Below are 15794 nucleotides of genomic sequence, written 5' to 3' on the forward strand. Positions count from 1 at the left end.
TGACATTGCAGGGTCCCATTTTTATTGTCTCTCAATGACTTACAGAACGAATGTTCAGATTGGAAGTAGAAGAGTGTTTTTTTTCTTACTGCCATCCCTACAAAGTTAGTCTTCTATCTGAAAGCCAAGCTAGGCTCTCTCCTTTTCACACACCAGCACAGTAATAGACTTGCAGGCCAAATGATGCCCTCAGTTATAACTGCAACCCCACTGTCTTCCAATTATGTCATTCAACAGTAAAAGCTAATTTTTGTTAATTAAAGAAAGCAAATACAATTCCAAATACATCCTGGTAGCAGATTTGATGAATAAGGTGCTACCATTTTTATCATGCTGATTTTCAGAGTGGAAAAGCACTTTAAACTGACTAGTATAGGCTAGAGTAATGAAAGTTTCTCTGCTGAACCAGTAGTGTGTCCAAGAATATGCTTCTGATCACTCACACTGTGGTACAGAAGGTTCTGACTAAGCCACCAGTTGATTACTGATGGGCAGAATTGGCGAGGTCATGGATAGCAAGGATATCTGGGATATTAATCTATCCATGCCCTTTTTAATTAATAATATTTTTTTTTCTAATAGGTTCAACTTCATTTTTTGCACGTTACTGAAACAAGACCTCTTCAATATCCACCGGTTTGCTGAAGATGTTAAAGCGTTTGTCTGTGGCCAGCCTCTTGGTAACATCCCTGAGAAACAACCGCAGTTCTCTCAATGTGTTCTCCTCCTGGTCCTCCATTCGTTGCTTTTCTGTTTCTGAGAGCTGGCGGGGAGGAGACGGTAATGCAAGAGGAAGAACTTCCAGAGCACAAAGAGCTAGGGAAGAAAGCAGGAAAAAGTCAGAAAGTAGTATTAGTAAGAGGGAATTGTAGGATTATGCCTTTCTGGACTTTCACAATGCATTTAATCGGGGGGGGGGGGGGGGGGGAGAGATTTCCCATTTTCCTTCCGACTTTTCAACCTTCACCATTTAAGCGCCTTCCCGTCTCACTCAGTATAATAGAAACAAGCGAGTTCTGCACATTGATAAACTGGCAGTTAGGGTCATTAACAACTGAATTTCCCAAAACCATTTAAAAAGAGAAACATTTTACAGTACAAAACTTTATTCAAACAGATTCTCACACTCCTGTGGCTTTATTGTAAAGTAGCTTACCAGCCTGTTTCCTTTTGGGAGGGGGCATTGATGCCTGATTAAGAATTAACTCCTGGAAAAATCTCAATCTGTCTTCTTCACTTGGTCTTTGAATATAAAAAACCTCTTCATACTGGATTCTAAAGATACACTTCACCTGCCAGAAAACAATGTCATGAAAAGTCAAAGGATTCAACTTGTTCTTGAACTATTTGATCAATGTATACTTTAAACACAGAGGATCAACTTTTCAAAAGACACAAACTGGCCGTACCTGAGAAGTTACCGAACCATTTCCAAAGAAGCACAACGTCCAAGGAAAAAACGGTTACCTACCTTTTCGTAATTGTTGTTCTTCCAGATGTGTTGTTCACATCCATTACACCTTGGGTGTGCGCGCGTTGCGTGCCCGGACGTCGGAAACTTTTTCCCTCAGCGGCTCCCATCGGGCCAGCAGGGGTCCCCACCCTCCGCCAGAGCGGCGCTCCACTCTAGAATATATATATATACACACACCTGCCGACCCGACCCTCCCTCGGTTCCTTCTTGCCGGTGACTCCAACAGAGGGGAAGGAGGATGGGAAGTGTAATGGACGTTAAAAACAAATCTCGAAGAACTACAGTTACGAAAAGGTAGGTAACCGTTTTTCTTCTTCGAGTGATTGTTCATGTCCATTACACGTTAGGTGACTCACAAGCTTATCATAGGAGGAGGGTAGGAGTCAAGCAACGATTGAAGCACAGCCCTGCCGACCACCGTGTCCTCTCTGGTCTGATGATGGACTGCGTAATGGGCTGTGAATGTGTGCACCGACGACTAGGTGGCCGCTTTACAGATCTCCTGGAGTGGAACCTGCGCCAGGAAAGCCATCAAGGGTGCTTGGGCCCTAGTCAAGTGAGCCCTGATCGCCGGGGCTGGTACTTTGGCGAGCTCATAGCACGTGCGGATACAAAGCACAATCCATAATGATAACTGTTGTGCCGAGATAGGCCGGCCTTTCATTCTGTCCGCAATTGCAATGAACAGTTGTGTCGACTTACGAAATGGCCTGGTCCGTTCCAGATAGAACGCCAGGGCCCTACGGACATCGAGGGTATGCAGGCTGCGGTGGCTCGGGTCCGTATGGGGTTTGGGGAAGAACGCTGGTAAACAAATGTCCTGCCCCATATGAAATTGCAAAACCACTTTAGGGAGGAATTTGGGGTGCGGTCTCAGCTGCACCTTGTCCTTAAAAAAAACAAAAAAAAACAAAAAAACAACACTGTATATGGAGGTTCCGAAGTGAGGGCTCTCAACTCCGACACCCTCCTAGCTGATGTAATGGCCACCAGAAACGCTACCTTCCATGAGAGGTGCATGAGAGAGCAAGAGGCTGGGATTCAAAGGGTGGTCCCATGAGCTTAGTTAAGACCAGGTTAAGGTTCCATGTAGGGACCGGCGGGCGTGAGTAGGGGAACACCCTTTCCAGACCCTTGAGAAATCGGACTACTGTGGGGTTGGAAAATACCGAATGCCCCAACTCTCCCGGGTGGAACGCCGATATGGTGGCCAGATGCACTTTAATTGAGGAGGGGGCAAGCCCTTGATGTTTGAGGTGCAGCAAGTAGTCCAGTATTGATGGGATGGAGACCTGCAGAGGCTGTATGTGATTAGGCTCGCACCAGTGGAAGAACCTCTTCCATTTGGCAAGGTAAGTCGCTCTTGAGGTGGGCTTCCTACTATCAAGGAGAATTTGTTGGACTTGGTGGGAGCACCTATTCTCCATAGCATTTAGCCACAGAGATTCCATGCCGTGAGATGTAGTGACGGTAGGTTCGGGTGGAGTAGGCGACCCTGGTCCTGCGTGATGAGGTCTCGGTGCAGGAGTAGGGCAATCGGGGTGGTCAATGACAGTTCCAGCAGGGTCGTAAACCAACGCTGGTGCGGCCACGCCGGTGCGATGAGGATAATCGCTGCTTTGTCCCTGTGGGTCTTGAGCAGGACCCTGTGGATGAGCGGGAAGGCATACTTCAGGCTCCCACCCCACTGAATCGCGAAGGCACTGCCAATGAGCCCGGGCTGAGGTTCTGGAATGAACAAAACCGAGGGCATTGGCTGTTGTCCTTGGTGGCGAAGAGATCCACCTGGGGAAAACCTCACCTCCGGAAGCTTGAATGCAGGACGTCCTTTCTTAACGTCCATTCGTGCATGTGATACGACCTGCTGAAGCAGTCTGCTAACCTGTTTTGAACCCCCGGAAGATATGTTGCCATCAATTGGACTAAGTGGGCTATACAGAAGTCCCATAGGAGGAGCGCCTCGTGACAGAGGGGAGAGGAGCGGGCCCCGCCCTGCTTGTTTATGGGTAGTGTTGTCCGTCAGAACTGACATGCTGTGGCCTTCTATGGTAGCGAGAAAGGTCTGGCAGGTGAGGCGAACCGCCCTTAACTCCTTCACATTGATGTGGAGCAACTTTTCCTCCCTGGACCATAAGCCCTGCGTTCGTAGGTCCCTTAAGTGTGCCCCCCAGCCCAGGTCTGACGCATCTGTTACTAACGTCAGGGTGGGCTGTGGTGTAGTGAAGGGGACCCCTTCGCAAACTTGCTGTTGATCGAGCCACCAATGGAGGGAGTTCGAGACCCGAGCTGGGATTGTCACTACAAGGTCCAAGGGGTCTCTGCTGGAGCGATACGTTTGGGCTAGCCACAGCTGTAACAGTCTGAGTCTCAGGCGGGATGTTTGACTACCTGTGTGCAAGCCGCCATGTCTCCCAGGAGTTGCATACAGCACCTGGCTGTGGTTGTGGGAAATTGCTGAATGGAGATTACAGCTCTTTGAATGGCCAGGAACCTGGGAACTGGAAGACTTGCTCGTGCCTCCACCGAGTCTAGGACTGCTCCTATGAAGTCTAGTCTTGGTGTGGGGATCAGTGAAGACTTGGGCACATTGACCAAGAGACCGAGCTTGTGGAACACATGTAACGCTAGTGTCACATGGGAGCAAACCTCGTACTCTGACCTGCTTGCGAGGAGCCAGTCGTCCAAGTATGAGTATACCCACATCTTTCTTTTTCGAAGAAAGGCTGCCACCACGGACATGCATTTCGTGAACACTCGAGGGGCCGTTGCCAGGCCGAAGGGCAAGACCGTAAATTGGAAATGGTGCTGGTTGATGGTGAAACGCAGGAACCGCCAGTGAGCAGGGCAGATAGCGATGTGAAAGTACACATCTTTCATATCGAGGGCAGCGTACCAATCCCCTGGATCCCGGGATGGGATAATAGCGCCAAGAATTTATTTAGTTTGCGAAGATCCAAAATAGGGCGGATACCCCCTTTTGCTTTGGAGATAAGGAAATATCTGGAGTAGAACCCTTTCCCTCTTAGGTCTGGAGGGACTTCTTCCACCGCCCCTGCCCTGAGGAGGACCTGCACCTCCTGCATAAGGAGTTGCTCGTGAGAGAGGTCCCTGAAGAGGGACGGGGAGGAGAGGTGGGAGGGGGCGAGGAGAACTGAAAAGTGTATCCCACATCCATTGTGTGAAGGACCCAACGGTCCGATGTTATATGGGACCAAGCACGGTAGAAATGGGACAAACGGTCCCTGAAACATATGGGAGGATCCAGTGTGAGGGTTGGTACGCTGTCATCGATCGCAACTTCAAAATCCTTGTTTGTTGCCAGGTTGCAGCTTGCCCTGGCCTTGGTTTTGGTTAGGCGTGTTGTTTCGCCTGTTGTCTCTGCCCTTTCTGCGGTACGGTTCCTGCCTGGGGCGAGGGTGGTACTGCCTCTGCTGCGGCGGTTGGGGCTTAAAGGGCTTCCTCTGTGTCGCTGGAGTGTGCATTCCCGACAACTTGAGGGTCGCTCGGGAGTCTTTGAGGCTATGCAGCCTGGCATCCGTTTGGTCTGAGAACAAGCCTGACCCTTCGAACGGGAGGTCTTGTAAGGTGTTTTGCACCTCTGGTGAAAGGCCTGAAGCCTGTAACCACGCTGAGCACCTCATCACCACCTCTGACGCGATTGTCCTGGCAGCTGCATCCGCAGAGTCAAGGGAGGCCTGCAGAGAGGTTTTGGCCACCGCCTTCCCTTTGTCCATGATGACTGCAAACTCGGGTTGCGAGCCCTGAGGCAAGTCCTTAAACTTGAAGACTGATGCCCAAGAATTGAAATTGTGCCTGTTCAGGATCGCTTGCTGATTAGCGATCCTTAATTGGAGGCCCCCGGACGAGTACACCTTTCTACCAAACAAGTCCAAGCATTTTGCCTCCTTGGCCTTGGGGGCCGAGGCTTGTTGGCCACGTCGCTCTCATTCGTTGACCGCGGATACGACCAGCGAACAAGGTGTCAGGTGACAAAAGAAGCAGTTGAACCCTTTGGAGGGGGCGAAGTACTTCCTCCCTATGCCCTTTGGAGTTGGTGCACTGGAGGCCGGTGTTTGCCATACTGTCTTATAATTAAACTATCATTTTTATGAGTGGGTGTGCAATTCTGGAGGAGCCTTTAGGGCTTAGGATGTCTACCATGGGATCCTCCTGCTCTACCATCTCCTCCACCTGTAAACCCAAATTGAGGGCTACTCGGCGGAGTAGTTCCTGGTGCGCCCGATGGTCAGTCGGGGGAGGGCCTGATACTGCCGTGCCCGCCACGGCTTCATCTGGCGAGGAGGAAGAAGTTAGAGCCTTCTGTGCTTCCTCCTCTAGCCCTTGCTGCATCTCCTCACTGGCTGGGAGCTCCTCTGGAGTCTGTCCAGCTGAGCGGGCCTGAGACGGTACCAGGCTCGGTGCCGTGTCGGCTCTCTCTTGCTCCGGTGGTCTGGAGACCATGGCCTCCTTGTGAGAGGAGGGGCGCCCCTGGGGGGAGCGGGACCGGTGTCCTGAGAGGCCAGATCTTGAGGCCCTGGACGGGGGGCCTTGGTGCTGGAGGTAGGCCCATGGAGTCCAGAATGGCCACTGTCCTGGCGTGCCCCACTGTGGATGCCAAGGGGCTTGGTGTTCCCTGCTGGCTGGTGCCCTGGTGGGTATATCTGCTGGAATGGCCCGAGTGACTCAGAAACCACTGACGGTGACCTTGAAGGCCACAGCAGTGCCGTGGAACAGTGCCCGTTCGGGACCAGAGAGCTGCGCTTTCTTGACTGGGACCGGGATCGGGGTCCTTGTCGACCGGGACCGGTGCCCTTGGGACCGGGAACGACTGCTAGTGGTCGGTCTCGGGGATTGCGTGACTGAAAAATCCCGGTGCCTGTTCAGATAAGGAGCCGGGGAACGCTGGACCGGTGCCAGGGGTTTGCTAGGGCAAGACGCCTGTGAAGCTCTCTGTGCCGAGGGTAGCTGGGAGTCCACCGAGGCGGAGCTCGACCGGGACCGGCGCCGTGAACGGTGCCGAGATGGTGACTTTGATGGGCGCACCATTGCCCGTTTGCCTCTGGATGGTAGTCTCGGTGTCGGCCCCGGATGCTTGTCTTTGGCCTGGAGGGGGCTCTCCACGAACAATTCGATGAGGTCCCTTGCTGCCTCAAACGTGTCCGGCGTGGAGGGCTGTTCCAGAAGCTCCTCCAGCCCTTCCTCCTCACATGAGGTGCTTATCCCGGGGCTCGACGGGCCTTTCGGCGCCAGAGCCACTGGCACCGGGATCTGTCCTGGAGCAGCAATGCCCTTTAGTGCACTCGAGTCCTTCACAGGCGCTACCTTTTTATGTTGGGAGCGCCCTCGGGCCTTGGGTTGGCCCTTTTGATTTGGTCGGCGAAGACGACCGGTGCCGGGGGCGGTCCTGTTGTTTCGGTGCCGTAGGCTTAGGGGGCGCCACCGGTGCAGGATCTCGAACTGATGCCGGGGCGCTCCGCACCGAGGCTGACGGTGCTGCGGTCGGATGAGTCGAAGTGGAGGGCTGTAATGCAGCCTCCATGAGTAGCTGTTTAAACCGAAAGTCTCTCTTTTTCTTAGTTCTGGGCTTGAAAGCCTTACAGATCTTGCAGCGCTCTTTCTGGTGCAATTCCCCCAAGCAACGGAGACACGAGTCGTGGGGATCGCTAATCGGCGTAGGCTTGCGGCACGTGGCACAAGCCTTGGGCATGCAGTATGCCCCGCTGCCCAGGGCCGGTGTCAGAATTTAACCAAACACCTAAAACAAAGGAGCTTAACTATCTTCTAACAAACTGCTAACTACTAATATTAACGCTGATAACTATTAATGCTAAGGGACACTCTCAGGCAAGAGATAAGAGTTGTTCCAATGCCGTCACGGACAGTAAGAAGGAACTGAGGGAGAGTCGGGTCAACAGGTGTATATATATGCTAGAGCGGGGCGCTGCTCTAGCGGGGGGGACCCCTGCCGGCCTGATGGGAGCCGCTGAGGGGAAAAGTTTTCGACGTCCGTGCATGCGACGCGCGCACACCTAATGTGTAATGGACGTGAACAATCACTCAAAGAAGAAAATTAATAATCTGGAATTGTTATTCAAGTTTCCATAACGTGCAAGTTAAAGGGGCAGTGCAGCAACAGTTGCTACTGCAATGATAGGAGGAGGAGAAGAAAGAAAATTAGAAAAAAAAATTGTATGAATACATTAAATTTTAAAACAACTAAAGCTACACTGCAGTCGCTGAGTCAAATTCTACTCTTTCTTACACTGCAATATAATCGAGACTAACTCCACTGACTTCAATGGGTTTTTCTGGAATTATACCAGTATAACAGAGCAAAATCTAACACACAGTCGTCTAGAATAGCGGGAGCTCCTTTATGGAGATCAAAGAAGATGGAGATCATTCTTAGTCGTAGAGGAAATACTGTCATTCAAATAAAGACAAAAGGATTTCAAGTTTGTTATTTCGGATGTTTTCTGTGCAGAAGATAATGTTTGCAAGAATTAGCACATATGAACTAACCTTAGACTTCATGTAAGGCAATTTTAGAGCTGAAATAAAATTAATTTAGCAATTTCAATGTGAGATATTTTAAAGTAAATTATAAGAACGATAGCAAAGTTCTGGTTATGTACAGCTGTTCTATATTAAAGTGTTATATATTCTTAAAAAGAGACACACATTGGTAATGCTTTCACTCTCAAAAAATATGTAACACTCACCTCTTCAGGTAATTCACTATACATGGTTTCAGAGGTAGACAGCAGAAATATAGGAGAAAATGACGGTATGTCTTGCAGCAAAGTTAGAAAAGTAGCTCTCACAGTTTCACTGACAGCTTCCCACCAGTCACCAATATGAGGCATGTAAACAATACTTGGTACAGTTCTTCGAGCTTCACGAAAGATCTAGTAAAGAGAAACACTAGTATTTAAATTCAGAAATTAAGTATTAAAACACACACAATAAAAAATGAAAACTTATGGGCTTAGGTAATGCCTCCTGGTGCCTTCAATAGACATCCTCTCATCAGCTTAATTAGCTCAAATTACAAAAAAAATGCTTTCCATTCAAGTTTTTATGAATATATTGTTTGCTTCATCGAATTACTTTAAGCCAGTATGCAAAACAGCTACAGGTCATATAAATCAACATCCTGTTTTAATAATCTATTATAACAAAGATCCAACAAGCAAACCACATGGAAAGTTAAACTGTACCACATTTTGCAGCAGAAGAGAAAAATGTGAAATGTCACAACAAATACAAGATGAAATGTCATACTAGCTTTTTAAGATTTGTAAGCACTATGCCGAGTCCATTAAGTAGCTTTGTTCTGGCTCAGGCACTTGTAAATACAGTGCACTGAGTTGGTTGCTGGTGGTTAACCAAATAGAATGTTTGACAGGAGGACTGACATTTTTCAAGAGCAAGGAAACATTGTAATTAATTAACTTTAAGTTTTGGGTTTGTTTATCTTAGAATTTTAGCAGCTTTGCTATTATTCCCCATGGCCTGCTATTTTTTCCTCGTAGGAGAACCAGTGTTCAGTGTATCTGTTACACCTCAAAATTTCACCCTCTATATCCAACTCTACGAGTACATAAAAACTCAGCTCAAGTACCACTTCCCTTTGTCTCCTGGCAGCCCAGATATTCTGACATCATGATAGTAGAGCAAGAAATATTCCTCTAGTTTATTTTAACAAGTCCATATCTATTTGTAACTTTTTTTTAAACGTTCATTTTAATTCTGGTGGCAGATTCCTCAAGAACTCAAATTGTTTCTTCAGTTTGAGTTGTACTGCCCACAACAATTGCTACAAACTCTTTCAACTCCTTATCGGTGATTACTATTGATTCCATTCAGTTTGCCCAAAACACTTACAGAAAAGAATGACAACTTAAGGATTGTCTTTCTGGTCCTAAGTTTGACTCCAATCAGGAGCGAGAGATAAGGATGCCATTCCTTTTTTACAGTATTAGAGCTCTGAATCTGAATTTTGGCCTTACTTGTTTACTTCTTCCAGCCACGCCCTCTTTTAGGTGTTGAATGTAATATGTTAAAAATAAAGCTAACACACATTACCACAACATAAATTTGTGATAACTCTGTGAAACTTCTCTTCCACACAGCTACTTGCTAACAACATTATGGGACTCCAGCCTCACACAATTATTCACTAAACTGATAATGTGCGCACAGAGAGTTTAATGCAAAGAAAGACTTCAGTGTAAGCCCACCATAATTGGCCTGTATATTTTGGCATACCAAAGGATCTGCCCTTAACAGTTAAAATTACAACAAAATAGTTAAGGTAGATACTATATATCATCAGAAATATTGCAGTACAGGATTCTCTTAGGGTTTCTGGTTTAAAGATCATATATGAAATTTTAAATTTTTAAGCCAATAAATTCCAAGAAAAAAATGTTAAAAACAGAGTTAAGGCTGAGAATACATATGAGTAAGTTTAGGATTAAAAAAATCACATTATATTTTACCCTTATGTTACTAATACACTTTTAACATTAACCTTAATACTTTTAAACAATTTTTTGTCTTGCATAGATATAGATATAAAATGGAATCAGGCATAAGCAACTCTCAATGAAAAAACAGTATTCTTAAGGCATAAAAACATTTTAGTAATTAGACTTGATTTTTATGCTTCTTATAAGAATGAGTAATATTTGTAATGAAAATTTCAAGAAAGTCACGTTCGCCAGTTCTGGGTTATCTCATAAAAATACATTTATGATCATATCATATTGTATGTGCACATCTTCCGTAGTAGTGGGTCCTCAATCTTTCTATCTTCCCTCCCTTCCCCCCACCTATTCACTTCTCACTTCCCTTCTTAATCTCAGTATCCTCTCCTTCATATCTATCTCCTCCTCATTCTTCTTTTCACACAGATGAATAAGGCGTCAACTAAATACCATTAACCCAAACTCCCAAACAGTGACTCTCAAACTTTTTAGGAACATAGGATGTAAATAATAAATCAGGCTGTTTTAAAAAGCTTTTATGAATACTTGTATGTGTTTATTTCCTTGTCAACGAAGACAGATTTCTGTGCATGCACAGTTCAAACAAACCTATAGAAACCAGTTTTCCTTGGAAGTTACAAGGTATTGAATGGCTATAATATAGTTGTGGTCGCATATGAGGATGGAAGTCCATTCTAGTAGTCCCTTGCAAGTTTTCCTTTGGCAAGAATCAGTATAGGAGAATTTGGCCTTCTTAAATCCCTCAGAATTGCATCTTCCACCTCATTCGTGGTCAATCTCATGCTCCACTTCCTTCAACCTCAGGTCTATAAACTTTCTGTGAAAACAAATCTTCTTTTGCACGCTAAACATAACCCCACTATGGCAGTTTTGTTCTCACCTAATGCAAGACTGCAAATCTCCAGGACCATTCAAATATTTTCTCATTTGTGACAAAAATCAAATGAGCAGACATCAAGAATACACCATAACTTTTGATACTGAAAACTTTTGTTTACTCTCTTCAACAGTTTTTAACGGTTCGGTTCTGTTCCACATAGGAATGTTCAACACAGAATTGACTACATGTCTTAAAGTAGTTGTCACACAGACATCCGGCTGCCCAAGCAGGACTTTGAGACAGATCTAACATATGACTTCTTAAGATATAGAACCTTCTGCTGTCACCCGCCTACCTAGACAGATAAAACTGTTTACCCCAGTCAGTGTCATTGCCATCTACATGCAGCATCAGCAGAAAAATCAGAATTCCTAATTATAAAACTATAAAAACTTTAACAAAAGATTTTTAATGTTATCATATTAGAATCTTCCTCTGCGTTAGCTTGCAGTGGCACATGTACATTGTCTTTTATCCAAAAGACCATAATTGTGTATATCATACTTTATTGGAAATAAGTTTGAATAAAAAACAGCTATCTATGATGCTCAGATATTATGTAGACTCACCTGTGCACATGATTCTTCAGGTGTTTTGGCACTAACTGAATAAAGTGCTGGCAGATCTAGCCTGTGTACAGAGAATTTTTCAAGAGAGTGCAATAGTGCTGGAGCAAGGTGAGAAGTTTGACCAGAACCTCTCTCTCCTGATAGCAGTAATCTTGGCCTATAAGAGGTTGGCTGGTGGTAAGCTGACCTATAACAGAAGTAATATTTTAAAAATATCACCATGTATCATTATATAAACATATATGTTTATCTATACAGAGTTCCTGGTGTTTCAGCTTTTATTTAGTAATGTTTAAAATTTTAATTCTTTTAGATTTTTTAATTTACTTCATCTCAACTAATACAATAATAGAGATCTTCTATTGGAGATCCTACAATGACTGTACTGTGCTAACTTTGGCATGCCTCAGTTTCAGCACTGATTACCTTGGGTCTTGTCTATACACACAGTTGCAACAGTGTAACTGATCAGAAGTTGATTTAATTAATCAGTGCAAAATCTGTGTGGGTATTATTAAATTGATGCAATCCTAGATTATAATCAACTGTCTTAAATATATTCCTTACCAAAAGAAGCTAAATCAATATAATCACTCTTAAATCCATTTAAAGGTTTACATGTGAGTTTGCATGAGTTTAAAAATGCAGCTTTAGAGTCCTGCTAACCCACGGATATCCACATCTGCGGATATCTGCGAACCGTTTTTGCAGATCGCAGCTTGGGTGCAGATACAAATTTTGTATCTGTGCAGAGCTCTACACCACACACCCGCCCAAACGGAGCAGCTGTCACCCAGTTCTCAGGCTCCAGCTCGGCTCTCTGAATCACGCAGCAGCAGGCTGCGATATGTGGCAATAGTCCACTGGGAATTCTGGGCGTTCTAGTCCCCAGCTTGCTCAAAACGGAGGAGGTAAACTACAACTCCCAGAAGGGAGTGAGCCAAGCACCATTCTGAAAGAGGTGTAGTTGTACTTTAAACTAGCGGGCAGCAACAGCAAGCGTTACGGAGAGAGTAGTTGTTGCCGCTGTCTGTCCAGGCCGGATCTGTGTACGTTAGATCCGCCACAGCTGCATAGGGGTGTCTGAACCCCCCCCACCCCCCCCTGTAAGGGCAGTGTTGCATAGGAGGGCCCAGAATTGTACCCTCCCTGCCTGGAGCAGAGAAGGAGATATGGCGGGGGTGGAGCAGGAGGTGAGGCAGGAGGTTTGTGGGGAGAAGTGGGGGGCAATAGGAGGTTGGGGGCTTGGCACAGCCCTGTGTCACTGCTGTGCAGTGACCCGTGCAGCTGTTAGTAGAACCCTGCAAATCTGCGGATATCCATGGACAATTTTTGTGGATTGCGGATTGGATGCGGATATAAACATCTAGCTTTAGTCATGTGTGAAGCAAGGTGTTAGCTAACAAAGGTTACTTTTTAGCAGCCCACAAAAGACCAAAATGAAGGATGAAAAATATTGTCTAAATACCTGTCAGCTGTCTAAGAGCAAGTTATGCTGTTTATTTTCTGGGGTTTTTTAGGTGATAGTAGGTGAAGATATAAAATTATCTAAGTAAGCTCTTTGTCCGCTCTAAGAACAAAGTGAAATTGACACATTAGTTTTCAGAATTAAAAATATTGCACAGAGCTGTTTATTTCATGCCAATGCATTTCTAACTGCCAAGACCCCAAGATTCAGCAAAGCACTTAAGAATGTACTTAACTTTAAGCATGTTCTTAAGTCCCATGATTTAAAAGGATTTATGAAAATGCTGAAGCACTTTACTGATTTTGGGTCTAGTATCTAGTCTAGTATTTATATTGCACACTTCTTACTAATAAGCTTCCAGCTGGGAACACTCACTCCTTTAAAGATTGCAAATGTGAGTCTACCAAATTACTTTGTATTTTTGTGAAAGGGCAAAAATCTTAAAGGATTCTAGTCAGGTATTAAGGGAGAGGGGTTTAAAGCAGTGTCTCTTCCCATTAATATTACCTTGATTTGAAAGCTAAATTTTAAAATTAATTTAATTTTCTCTTTATTACTCTGTTTACTCTTTAAAATTCATTCAGCTTGAAGAGTGAAACTAGATTGCTCAGTTTTACTTTATGTTATCGGTCAATCACTTTCTAGTTGCCATGCATTATGCACAAAACTTGTCTTTTGCTTTACAAATCTGATGGTGAAGGTCATAAATCCATCCACCAAAAAAACATATAACTAATTTTTAAATTTCATTATATGTGTACATTTTTCTTCTCTTTTGTTTCAACTGAAACCTGAATTTTGGGCCTGCAGTGCTTGACAATGTACCTTCAGGGAAAGAGCAAGATTTTTATTTTAAGCTAATCAGTTATTTTTAAGTTCATGTTACTGCAAATACTGTTCAAACATCACTGTTCAGAAATAAAAAATTTCTTTCTTCCACAAGATGGCTCTACTAAACAGTGCCCTTTACTGGCCTCACATTTTCTTTAGTGAAATAGGCATCAACAGAATCTATACAAAATACTACTCTAAATATTTCATACTAAAATTAACATTTCTAGGTTTTTGTTGCTGCATCCATCTTAATAAACAGTTGTGTTTCATCCAAATTTAATACACAAATTCTAACCATAATGTCTCTGCAACTTTCCTTAGAAAAGCAGTTAAGAACACACAAAGTGAGGAAAAAATTAAGAGGAGGCTTTTTGGAATACAAGGAAATTTGACCTGAATCAAATTAATTTGTAATATCAGATTTAAATGCAATAAACATATATAATAACTTATATTGGTCCACTGACGCTCAATAGTACTTCTCAGTAAAAAAAAAAAAGCAGCTAATGTATTGCACACTTAATATTTCCCAAAATACACCAGCATTTTTGCTTCCTTACTAAAACAGCTGGAAATTCAGGTTTATAATCTCCACAGCAAATGTCTCAAAAATATCCCAGGGGCCAAGCATGGAAATTACATTCTTAAAATGCTATGTACCAAAGGCCAAACACTACTCTCGAATACCCATATGCTGTTTGTAATACCACAAAGTCATTATAAAACATTTAAAAGATTTTAGTTAAACTAAGGAGATCTCTCAAGCTAAATAGAGCTCAGCATGCAAAACAAGTTTAAATGGGGACAGAACCAGCTCATAGTTATCCATTCTTACTACTTCCCAGGAGTGTGAATGGCTTGGAAAATTGCTCATAAAGACTTCAACACAGAAATCTCTCCATAAACATATTTAGATATAAATATAAGGATGTTGCCATGAAGCACCTTTATAAACCCTTTCTTTGAACTCTAAGTGCAAAATATCAGTGTATGACCTTAGAATTTCAGATCTCCTATGAATTTCACAGCTAAATGAATATACTCACATTGTAAAATGAAGGTAGGGTTTATGTATAGCAGCTGACGATTGTTTCTTTGGTGATCCTGAGTGACAGCCTGTCTCAAAAATTGAAGCATTTTCATCTTCACTATCGTCTAATATTAGACTTGGTGCATCTGTTCAAAATGAGATGTTTATTAATGTTAGACTTCTGTCACCTCTTGGTACACTTCAACAAAAAGACATTGGACATTTCTTGGTTAAAAAAAGTTTAATACATACTACATGAAGTGGGAAGAATATGTCTAAGAAATTACTATATGTGATTTTAGTAACCAATACTACCCAGAAAGTGTTAAAATACAGAGTTTAGTCAGAAATTCAAATGCCCTTTTACCATCAAGCAACGTGCCATTTTCATAACCACAAAGATACAAAAATAAGTTGTGTATTACAATAAATAAAATTGCTGGTTTAACTCATTACAAAATGCTTCCTCTTGATATATTTTGCTGCCAGATTCATTCATTGTTTATGTTATTGACTTGAACTTACTTACTGAGTATGCATAATTGTGCACAATAAATAAGCCCCCAAAATTTCAGAAGTATACTTCATATTTCAATATTTTTCCTAGTGATAAAGTGGACAACTTGTGTTTGGGAATGGAGAATTGCTTTCTACCACACACAAATTTGATAAAGAATATCAAAATGGTCAATGTCAATTCAAGTCAACTTTGTTTTCATATCCTGGGGTCTTAATCTATTTTGATTCCTTCAATAACAAGTCATTCTCAGCTACTGAATTTAACTATACAGGGCTTCTTAAATTAAAGTAAAAGACTGAATACAACAGAGAAGAAAGACTATGCAAGAAAGTAAACTGAAAAACCCTGAGCACATGAAGCCAATCAGAAAAGTCATTTGGTAGAAGATTCAGCATGACTGGAAATCTACATTCCAAATTAATTCAAGATAAACAGGAATGACAAAGCAAAAACCAACATTGCTGGGTTGGAATTAAACTGGTAAGCATATACCATGTAACTGTCAT

The 15794-nt window shown here is 43.5% G+C and overlaps 1 protein-coding gene across 3 annotated transcripts in view; it reads right to left on the bottom strand.

Annotated features, from left to right (window-relative positions):
* Positions 1 to 15794, bottom strand: part of ATAD2B (ATPase family AAA domain containing 2B) — a 167823-nt gene that overhangs the window by 69879 nt on the left and 82150 nt on the right. For 2 of the 3 annotated variants that reach the window (XR_004645254.1, XM_034766600.1), the window contains exons 17-21: positions 14785 to 14914; positions 11437 to 11623; positions 8197 to 8382; positions 1157 to 1292; positions 620 to 816 (exon numbers count right to left, since the gene is read on the bottom strand). Coding sequence is in view for 2 of the 3 variants with exons in the window: in XM_034766600.1 (XP_034622491.1) it covers positions 620 to 816; positions 1157 to 1292; positions 8197 to 8382; positions 11437 to 11623; positions 14785 to 14914 (836 nt within the window). In the remaining variant the exon portion in view is untranslated. The remainder of the gene's footprint in view (positions 1 to 619; positions 817 to 1156; positions 1293 to 8196; positions 8383 to 11436; positions 11624 to 14784; positions 14915 to 15794) is intronic. The other variant, XM_034766601.1, reaches the window with a different exon arrangement.

The sequence above is a fragment of the Trachemys scripta genome, chromosome 3 (genome assembly GCF_013100865.1).
Source record: "Trachemys scripta elegans isolate TJP31775 chromosome 3, CAS_Tse_1.0, whole genome shotgun sequence".
Lineage (NCBI taxonomy): Eukaryota > Metazoa > Chordata > Testudines > Emydidae > Trachemys > Trachemys scripta.